Source organism: Tupaia chinensis, unplaced genomic scaffold (assembly GCF_000334495.1).
Source record: "Tupaia chinensis unplaced genomic scaffold, TupChi_1.0 Scaffold138665_1, whole genome shotgun sequence".
NCBI lineage: Eukaryota > Metazoa > Chordata > Mammalia > Scandentia > Tupaiidae > Tupaia > Tupaia belangeri.
In genome coordinates this window covers 618,309-629,475 of record NW_006198557.1, presented here as the reverse complement: position 1 = coordinate 629,475, position 11,167 = coordinate 618,309, and the positions used below count along the sequence as shown (strand labels likewise).

At 44.5% G+C, this 11,167-nt stretch overlaps 2 protein-coding genes across 4 annotated transcripts in view; one reads left to right on the top strand and one right to left on the bottom strand.

Annotated features, from left to right (window-relative positions):
• TMED1 (transmembrane p24 trafficking protein 1) overlaps positions 1-301 on the bottom strand; it is a gene marked incomplete in the record, with an annotated part of 3,422 nt that extends 3,121 nt beyond the window's left edge. The window contains 1 exon segment of the mRNA XM_014592842.2: positions 18-301. Within this exon segment, the coding sequence (XP_014448328.2) occupies positions 18-63 (46 nt within the window).
• Positions 302-435: 134 nt separating this feature from the next.
• The window catches only part of CUNH19orf38 (chromosome unknown C19orf38 homolog), a 28,634-nt gene continuing 17,902 nt past the window's right edge, over positions 436-11,167 (top strand). For 2 of the 3 annotated variants that reach the window (XR_336442.3, XM_006161522.3), the window contains exon 1: positions 529-650. The gene's annotated coding sequence lies outside the window, so the exon portion shown is untranslated. The other variant, XM_014592851.2, reaches the window with a different exon arrangement.

Genomic DNA, 11,167 nt, shown 5'->3' with positions numbered 1-11,167 from the left:
ACCCCCCCGGGGCGGCTATGCAAGCCATAAGGCCAGGGCTAGGGCCGCGCTGGCCGCCATCATTCGGGTCACCCTCTGGTCTGTGAACGGGGTGCGGCTCCTTTAAGAGATAGCCCTGCCCCCTGTACTACTCCTTGGAGCTTATTGGCAGTCACTTCGGAGCTGGACGTGAAGGACCCCGCGGAAACACGGCTGCCCGAGTGAATGCCTAATGCGCCTGAAAACACTCGAACGTCGAGCGGTTTCTTTTTTCTGAGCGGCTTCCAACTCTAGTCTTAATCGCTGATGGGGTAAAAAATGATCAAAGCAAGCGCAATGGTGGCGTATTTTTAGCAGGCAAAAGTTAAGACAGCTAACGTGGAGGTGGTCGGGTCCTTCGAAGGCGCCTTCCTGCGATTTTCCCAGAGTACACCGCGACCATGAGGCGATGCGGTCTGAGGGGAGCCAGCCCCACGTGGCGGCTGAGCATGGGCCTGCCCGGCACCCGTAGGCTTCGTGTATCAAGACAAGGAGATTCGGGTACACATACTTAGAAACTAGGGGTGCTACGTCGTGTGGTGGTCAGTGAGCGTGACAGCAGATTCGATGCTCGACCCCCTCGTTAGGGTCAGAAGAGGGGCACGGGCACACCCGAAGTCCGAGGGTCTCAGGTCAGACAAGGGACCACACGGGAGAGGGTGAAGAGTACGTGGGTCTGAGAGCCAGGTGGCCTCTTTCAAACCCTGCCCCTCGTTACTTGAAACAGCCAACCTTTTTAAGTTTCCACTGGGTCAGAGGGGGGGCTGGGGGAGTGAGAAATCAAGCTGCCAGGTCTGGGACTCGAACCATGGTCGACCATGTGGGAGTCCAGCGGCCCGAACTGCCACACCACCTGCCGGCACCTGTTCTTGGTTTTTTATTTTATTTAATTACAGGGTTCCAGGCCTCACTGGAGAGAGGAGGAAGTGAGAAAGCACCTCCTCCCAGGAGAAATTTCTATTTCACAATCCTTTCTCCTCTTTTGGGATTTTGGGCACTTACACACAGGTCCCTGGTGTGTTTTTCTTTTTTCTTTAATTTTTAAGAGATTTTTGCTATAGGGCAGGTGTGCTCACCAGAAAGACGGGGAGAGAGAGAGAGAAATCCCCTCTCGAGGGGGTATGGCCATGACGCAGTCCATTCTCCTGGGATTTTGAGCATGCAGACACTTGTGCCTGGCATAATTTTCAAACCACTGGGTCCCGGACTTGAACCACTATTGGAGTCCAGCATCTGAACCATTTTGTCACCTACTGGCCCCAACCTGGTGTGTTTTTCAAGCCACTGCATCTGGGCCTCGAACCACGTAATTCGCCTTAGGGAATCCAGTGCCTTAACCACCATGCCATTGGCTAGCCCTGATGAAGCAGGAGTGTTAGGTTATTAGACCCGATAACCATGCTGTGCTGGTTCGTGTCTGAGATTCATGAAGAATTAGGAACGCAGATAGGATAGTAAAGTTTATTAAAAAGCTTCCAGTGTGCTGGAAGGGGTCTGGAACAGGTTGCTGCAGGGCGGTGGAAATAGCCTAGTTATATAGGAACCTGGCAAGGAAGAAAAACTATTCTTGGAAAAGATATTAGTACAGGTCCTGGAATTTGTTCCATGATGCAGGGGTGTCTTGAGCTAATCTTAGTCCTTGAAGAGGGCTTTGGGGAGGGGTGGCTCTTTTTTGTTTTTATTTAACTTTTTTTTTTTTTTTGACCAGAGGACAGAGTATATAGCAAAAGTGAGAAAGCAAGCTGCCAGGTCTGGGACTCAAACTGTGGTCGGCCATGTGGGAGTCAAGCCACCTTAACCACCACACTACCTGCCAACCCGTGTTTTGTTTTTGTTTTTGTTTTTGTTTTTAATGGTATGGCTTTCATTATTATATTCTGGACTGTCCTTGGTTTCTTTTTTTTTTTCTTTTTTTGGAGAGATTTTTGTTATAGGGCACGCGCACTCGCCAGAAAGTCAGAGAGAGACAAAGAGCGGCGTGAGTTTAAGCCACCAGGTCTGGGATTCAAACTGCGGTCGACTACGTGGAAGTCCAGCAACATAGCCATTACGCTAACTGCTGGTCCCTGGACTGTCCTTGGTTTCTAATTTAGTCCAGGAGCAAAGTATCATGAATTCTTTCCTTTTTTAGATATTTAATTTTTTTTATTACTTTATTTTATGGGCATGTGCACTCACCAGAGAGAAACTGAGAAAGCCAGCCTCCAGGGCTGAGGCTGACTGCAGTCAGCTATATGAAAGTCCAGTGCCTTACCAGCCACGCCACCTGCTGGGCCTCTTAAATTCTGCAGAGCCATGTGATGGTTTGGGTTATATTATACATTAACCAGACTGCAGAGGAAAAACACAGAGACGTCATTGGAAAAAAGGAAAATAGTGAATTCTTTTGGAGTCCTTACTCTACCTATTGGAGTCTGACTCCTAACTCACTGAGCTTCAGTTTTCTTCTCTCCAATAAAGATACAGTCCTATCCCATTGGGTTGTTAAGCAGATTAAGTGACAATGCTTCTTGAGTGTTTGTGTCACATCCTAGTGCTTGACACATCATAGGCCCTCAGCAGATAATGGAATTGGGTTCCTGGTTTATTGCCCGCTGTTGGACAGCCTGCCATTTAACCTCTCCCACTGTCTGACTTGAAGAATCTGAAAGCAAGCACATAAGCAAAGCAGTCAAGAGAAGGCCAAGTGGACTCTACTCGGTGATTCAGTCTAAACATAATTAAAATGTTGTGACAGAAATCTTCACCAAGATAGGCCTGGGAGAGGTTGGCAGGTAGTGATAATTACTCTTCAAATACAGCTGGTGGTTGTCAGCTCTTTCCTGCATTTGGAGAACTTGGGGAAGTAGCACCACTTTGCAATGTCAAAGTTTAAGTACGGTCAGTTTAGCAATCCTTTTCATTTAGATTTTTTCTCTCATGTACACTTCCTGCTGTAACATTTTGAAGTAGTTCTAGACAATGATTGATTCAACGTTCCTTTTTCCCTTTGGAAAGGTTTTTGCTATAGGGCGCGTTGGCTCACCGGAAAGACAGAGACGGAGAGACAGAAAGCGAGAAATCACTCCCCAGAGGTGATGGCCACACACTGCAGTCCCTTCTCCATTCTCCTCTTGGGATCTTGGGCACACACACACACATGTGCCTGGTGTGAGTTCAAGCCACTGGGTCCAGGACTCAAAGCATGGTCAACTATGTGGAAGTCCAGCGACGTAGCCATTATGCCAACTGCTGGTCCCAATTCACCATTTTTCCTAATAGTACTTTTTTTGTTAAGATGTATTTTATTGAACTTCATTTCATTCGTTTATTTATTTATTTATTTATTTAAATTTGACCGGAGAGGGACAGGGGAGAGAGAGGGAAAGCAACAAATCAAGCCACCAGGTCTGGGACTTGAACTGTGGTTGGCCACATGAGAGTCTAGTGCCCTCAATCACCATGCCACCTGCCAGCCCCTCTGAAAGTACTTTTATTTATTTATTTTTAGTTTTAGATTTTTGCCATGGGGTGCATGCATTTGCCAGAGAGACAGAAAAATACAGAGAGAAGGAAGAAGAAATGACCCCCCACTCCCAGGGGGTCGACTACACTGCAATCCCTTCTCCATTCTCTTGAAATTTTGGGCACACACACACACACTCCCAGTGTGAATTACCAAGCTGCTGAGTCTGAGACTTGCACCTTAATACCATGCCTAATAGCATTTTTTGCTGGCTTCTCTAATCGTTTTTGTTTTTAAGAGAGATTTTTGCTATAGGACACGTGCACTCACCAGAGAGAGACAGGAAGCAAGAAATTATCCTCCAGGGAGATGGCCATGCCACAATCCCTTCTCCATTCTCTTGTCAGGACTTTGGGCACTCATACACACATGCCCAGCGTGAGTTTTAAGCCACCGGGTTCAGGACTTTAACTGAGTGGACTACATGGGGGTCCTGCAGTATAACCATTACGCCATGTTGGTCCCCTCTAGTAATAGAATTTTTAATGCAGTAAAGTTCATATTACATAAACTTTTTAAAGCAGTTTTTTTTTTTTTTTTTAATTTTCCATAAGGCATGTGTGCTTATCATAGAGAAACTTACATAGAGGGAAAGTGAGAAAGCAAGCTGCCAGATCTGAGACTCGTACTGCGCTCAGCCATGTGGGAGTCCAACATCCCAACCACTACACCACCTGCCAGTCTCCTTATTACATAAAATTAACTATTCTTAAGTAATCAATTCAGAGGTATTTAGTATATTCACAATGTTGCACAAAAAGCTTTTCTACCTAGTTCCAAAATATTGTCATCAGCCCCCCAATAATCTCTGGACACTTTATAGTTTTTCTTTTTTAAGAATATTTTACTTAATTTTATTTATTTAAATTTGACAAGAGAGGGACAGAGTGAGAGAGAGAAAGCAAGAAACCAAGCCACAGGTCCAGAATTTGAACTGTGGTTGGCCATATGGGAGTCTAGCACACTTAACCATGCCACCCACTGACCCCTAAACTATAATTTTTCATTCTCAGGACCAGCAGATGGCGTAATGGTTAGGTTGCTGGACTCCCACATGGTTGGTCATGGTTTGATTCCCAGACCCTGTGACTTGAAACTCCAGCCAGGCAGGGACCAGCAGATGGCATGGTGGTTAAGGCACTGGACACTCTCACATGGCCAACCACAGTTCAAGTCCCAGCCCTGGTGGCTTGGTTTCCCACTTTTTCTCTCTCTCTGTTTCTGTCTCCAGTTAAATTGGAATAAGTGTATGAATAAATAAAATTAATTCTTTTTTAAAAATTCAGGCCAGGTGGGACCAGTGGTTAGCGTAATAGCTATGTCGCTGGACTCCCATGTAGCCAACTGCAGTTCGAGTCCCGGATCCAGTAGCTTCAACTCGTGCCGGGCACGTGTGCATGCGTGCCCAAGATCCCAAGAGGAGAATGGAGGAGAAGGGATTGTGGCATGGCCATCCCCCCTGGGGAGTGATTTCTCACTCTGTCTCTCTTGTCTCTCTTTGTGGTGAGCGCACGCGCCCTGTAGCCAAAAAAAAAAAAAAAAAAATTCAGGCCAGGTGTGTGTGTATATGCACTCAAAATTCCTAGAGGAGAATGGAAGAGAAGGGTCTGTGGCATGGCCATTCCCCTGGGGGGGGAGTGTGGTTTCTCATTTGCTCTCTCTTTCCAGCAAGCTCATGTACCCTGTAGCAAAAATCTCTCAAAAAAAAATTTTTTTTTCATTTTCCAACTCACCCTAGCTTCTAGCAACTGTCAGTCTGCTCTCTCCCTCTGTGTAACATTTAGCATTTTTTCATTTGCCTGCTCCGTGTGTTTCATATAAGTGGAATCATATAACATATGACCATTTCTGTCCAGCTTCTTTCACTTAGCATGTTTCCAAGGTTCCTTTACGTGTAAGAGATCAGTATTTGATTTCTTTTCATGGTAGAATGGTTTTCTGTTGTGTGTATAGACCACACTTGGTTTGTCCATTCATCAGTTTATGGACACTTGGGTTGTTTCTCCTTTGGCTAGCATAAATATTGCTGCTATGAACATATATGTATTGTGTGTATTTGTTTCAGTATCTACCTTGAATTCTTTTGGGTATATACCTAGAAGTGAAATTGCTGGGCCATATATCAATAGCAATTCAATGTTTAACTTTTGAGAAACTATGAAAGTGCTTTTTTTTTTCTTTCTTTCTTTTCTTTTTGGAAAGGTTTTTGCTATAGCGCACATGCGCTCGGCAGAAAGACAGAGAGAGACAGAGAGACAGCGAGAAATCACCCCCAGGGGGAGTGGCCATGTGCAATCCCTTTTCTAGTCTCTTCTTGGGATCTTGGGCACGCACACACGCACATGCACCTAGCATGAGTTTAAATCACTGGGTCCGGGACTCAAACCATGGTCAGCTACATGGGAGTCCAGCATCGTAGCCATTACGCCAACTGCTGGTCCCGAAAGTGGTTTTTGTGTTTTTTGGGTTTTTTTTTAAGAATTATTTCATTTTGTTTATTTATTCATTCATTCATTTAAATTTGACCAGAGAGAGACAAAAAGTGAAAAAGCAAGTCACCAGGTCCAGGACTTGAACTGTGGTCGGCCATGTGGGAGTGTCGAGCACCTTAGCCACCACACCGCCTGCTTGTCACAAAAGTATTTCCCATAGTACCTATATTGTCTTTGATTCCCACCAACCATATATCAGGGTTCCAGTTTTTCTACATCTTCACCAACACTTGATATTTTCTGGTTTATTATTATAGTAATCCTCATGAGTGTGAAGACGTTTCTCTTGGTAGTTTTTGTTTTGTTTTAGTTTCTACTATAGGATGTGTATGCTCACTGGAGAGAGACCGAAAGAGAGAAACCATCCCCTCAGAGATGAACACTACGATCTGTTCTCCTCAGTTTTCTCAGGATTTGGGGAACATACACACTCACACACATACACACATGCGCCCCATGGGTTTTTCAAGCTACCGGGTCCAAGTTGTGAACCACGCAATCATGTGGGATCCAGCTGCCTTAACCACCAAGCTACCTAAATGACCCCATTGTAGTTTTGATGTCTATTTCCCTAATGACCAATGACACTTAGCATTTTTTCATACATACGTTGGCCATTTGTATACCTTCTTTGGAGAGAAACCTATTCAAGTCTTGCCATATTTTGCTTTGTTCATAAATTTTTTTCTAAATTTCTAAATTATTTCATTATATTTATTTATCACTACTATTATTTTATTTGTTATAGAACATGGACACTCACCAGATAGAGAGGAAGTGAGAAAGCAATCTGCGAGATCTTGGACTCGAGCCATTGTCAGCCATGTGGGAGTCTAGTGCCCCAACTACCACGCCAGCTGCTGGCCCCCATTTTATTAATTTCTTTCATGACAGAGACCAAGACAGGTCACCACACTTTCAGGATCCTGGGCATGTACACATTGCTTGGCATGTGTTTCAAGCTCCCGGAACCATGACTCCAACCCTGGTCAACCATTTGGAATCCAGCATTCAGTTGTTGCACCACCAGGCTCACCCTACCCAGAGGTTCTGGAGTGTGTGTGGATCAGCCTCTGTTCACCTCACCAGACCCGCTTCCCATCCTTCCCTCACTGTTTTGTGTCCCAGGAAGCTGATCTCTACACACTGGGTCAATGTGGCTGCCCTTCCCTCTTGTTTCCAGGGGGGTTGGTCCTGGTAGGGGATATGAAGGCAAAAGAAGGAGATCTAGTTATGTATTTCTGGCTCCTACTCTGTTTACCTGTATCTCTCTACGAAAGTCTGCAACTACAGCTTTCTTCAACTAATTTCCATATCTACTTCCTTCCCAGCAATGTCAGGCCTAGGGTGGTGCCATCTTCCTGATACCAGGGTGTATCATCATCCCTGATGGTTTCACTCCGCCCTGCCCATGACTCCGCAGTCACAACTCTGGAAGGCACTTCTGTGTGATCCTTGACCAGTACAGATATGTATGTCAATTTTTCTGAGCAAAGGGCCCAATTAATTCAGAATTCAGGATTGTCGAGTCCTGTGCCACAATGAAGTTTTTACAGACATCCAAGACTTTTTCACACATACTATTCCCTCTGCTTCGAATGCTCTTTCCTCCTCTCCTCAAGCTTTTGGAATTAGATGTCATCCTCCCAGAAGCCTATCTTGGCCCACTGAAGCTTGGTTAAGAACACTCCTCAGTGATTGCTTCTGTCATAGCACTTCACCAACCGGACATTCATTGTCGGTTTTTATTTTAAGAAATATTAATTTAACTTGGGACCAGCAGTTAGCGTAATGGCTATGTCGCTGGACTCCCATGTAGTCAAGCACAGTTCGCATTCCAGACCCGGTGGCTTAAAACTCACGCCAGTCACAAGTTAATAAAAAGAAATATTAATTTAACTTTATTATTATTTTTTGGAGAGGTTTTTGCTATAGGGCGCATGCGCTCACCAGACAGACAGAGAGAGACAGAGAGACAGAAAGTGAGAAATCGCTCCCCGGGGGGATGGTCACACCGCAATCCCTTCTCCTCCATTCTCCTCTCAGGATCTTGGGCACGCACGCACACATGCCTGGTAGGAGTTTAAGCCGCCGGGTGCGGGACTCGAACCATGGTAGACTACATGGGAGTCCAGCAACATAGCCATTATGCCAACTGCTGGTCCCATAATTTTATTTATTTATTTTTAATTTACTATAGGGCATGTGTGCTCACCAGAGAGAGAAAGTGAAAAAGAAAGCTGCCAGGTTTGAGACTCGAACCACGGTTGGCCATGTGGTATTCCAGAGCCTTATCTCCATAACCACCTTCTAGCCCTGGCCATTCATTATTTACTTCTCTGGCTCTCCCTGAACTCCAAGCTCCTGGAGGGCAGGAGCTATTTGACCTGGCAACCCTGGCGCCAGCCATGTTCTGGGCCCTTGGTGACATTCAGTAAATAGCTGGTAGAATAAATAATAAATCTATATATAAATAATAAATCTCTCTTAAGGACCAGTCTAGAGCTACTGTCTGAAGGGTTGCTTTTTGACTCTCAAGTCAGACTGTTGAGAAATATTTATCATTTCCTGTATGCCAGGCACTCGAGACACTGCAAGTGACAACAAAGGCCCCATCCCTGTGCTCCAGGAGGAAGAGAGACTTTCAAGTCATGAAGGATGAATTTAATAAATTCAAGAATGTACTGTGTGAACCAATTAAGCCTAACCTGATATTTATAGAGCATCACACCAAACCAACTGCAGTGTGTACTTTCGTTTCTATTGCATATATCAATAGAATGTGGATTAAGATGTGCCGAGCCACACGCCCACGCACAAATGTCAGTAGCTGGTCAGGGCACCACACACCTGCAATCTCTGCTGCTTGGGTGGCTGATATAAGAGGATCACGAGTTCAAGGTCAATCTGTGCAACATAGCCAGAGCGTCAGAAAAACAAACCAAACGTATCAATAAATTTCAGAGGACTGATTTTTACACACTGCATACATGCTTTGAAAAATTGTACTGTACCCCACAAAGATAGAAAACGATTATATGTAAATCAGAAATCAGCTTCAAAAAAAATCTTTTTTTTGGGAACCAGCAGTTAGCGTAATGGCTATGTCGCTGGACTCCCACGTAGTCGACCGCGGTTCGCGTCCTGGACCCGGTGGCTTAAAACTCACGCTGGGCGTGTGTGCGTGCGTGCCCAAGATCCTGAGAGGAGAATGGAGGAGAAGGGATTGCGGCGTGACCATCCCCCCTGGGGGGTGATTTCTCGCTTTCTGTCGCTAATGTCTCTCTCTGTCTGTCTGGCGAGCGCACGCGCCCTATAGTGAAAATCTCTCCAAAAAAAAAATATATTTTTTTTTAAAGTTTGAAATGGGGACCAGCAGGTCATGTGATGATTAAAGGTGCTGGATTCCCGCATGGCTGACCGTGGTTCAAATCCTGGACCTGGTGGCTTGCTTTCTTCCTTTCCCTTCCTCTCTGTCTCTCTCTGGCCAAGTTAAAAAATAATAACAAATGGAATTAAATAAATAAATAGTTATTTTAAAGAGTTGAAATTATATTGGTATATTCTTTCACTGTGAAGTAATTAAGCTAAAAGTCACAGTAAGTTATCCATAAAGCCCAAGTATTTAGAAATTATTTCCAAATTATCAAAGGGGCATAGAAAAAAATCACAAGGTTGGGACCAGTAGATGGTGTAATGGCTATGTCGCTGGACTTCCATTTAGTGGACTGTGATTCGAGTCCCAGACCTGGTGGCTTAAGCTCATGCCGAGTGCATGTGCATGCATGCCCGAGATCCTGAGAGGCAAATAAAATAATTTAATGGTCCTGAAGCACAATATATAAAACTGTATGGGATGCATTTAGAGCAGTACTTTGAAGGAAAGGTATAGTATTAGAAGATAAAAGCTTAGGGGCTGGCAGTTGGCATGGTGGTTGAGGGCGCTGGACTCCCACATGGCCGACCATGGTTCGAGTCTTGGACCTGGTGGCTTGCTTTCTCACTTCCTCTCTCTGTCTCTCTGATCAAACTGGAAAATAATAATGATAATAATAAATAAAGTTAGAAAAAAGAGAAGATAAAAGTTTAAAATGGGCTGGCAGGTGGCATGGTGGTTAAGGGTGCTGGATTTCCACATGGTCAACTGTGGTTCCACATCCTGGACCTGGTGGCTTACTTCCTCACTTTCCCTTTCTCTCTCTCTCCGTCTTTTTCTCTGGTAAAATTTAAAAATAATAGCAAATGGAATTAAATGAATAATTATTTAAAAGAAAAAAAGAAGAAGATGAAAGTTTAAAATCAACAACGTGGGCCAGCAAGTGGCATTGAGATTCAGGCACTGGAGCCCACATAGCTGAATTCATGGTCTGAGTCCCGGACTTGGCGTATTGAAAAGCACACCAAGTGTGTGTGCATCTGTGCCCAAAATCCTGAGAGGAGAATGGAGGCGAAGGGATTGTGTAGTGGCCATCCCCACTGGGAGGCGGGGGTGGGGGTGGGGGTGTGATTTCTCACTTTATCTGTCTCTCTTTTTCTCTGACAAGTGCACATGTCCTGTAACAAAACAAAAATGGTTTAACAATAAAAGCTTTCATGTTAAGAACTTGGGAAGGGCCAGCTAGTGGCATAGTGGTTAAGGGAGCTGGATCCACACGACTGACTGCACTGTTCAAGTCCCAGAACTGGAGGCTTGGAAAACACACTGGGCACCTGTGCACGTAGACCTAAAATCTCGGAAGGACAAATGGAAAGGAAGGGATTATGACATGACCATCCCCCATGGAGGGGAGTTCTTTCTCACTTTCCCTCTCTCTGTATCTCTCTGTTGAGTGTGCACACCCTCTGGCAAACTAAGTAAATAAGTAAACCAGAAGCCAAGAAAAGAAGAGCAAATTAAAATAACTAGAAGAAAGAAAAAAAATAGTTAAACAAGAATCAATAAAATACAAAATAGAGAAAACAATAAGGCCAAAAGTTGGTACTTTTAAAATAACAAAACACTGATTAACCCCTGGCAAGACTAATCAAAGAGAAGAGACTATACAAATTACCATTGGCAAGAAAGAGAAGGGACACAACTACAGACCCTACAGGCATTCAAAGGATAATAAGGGAATAAGAACTTGTTGTTAGAAGACATTTACACTCTCTA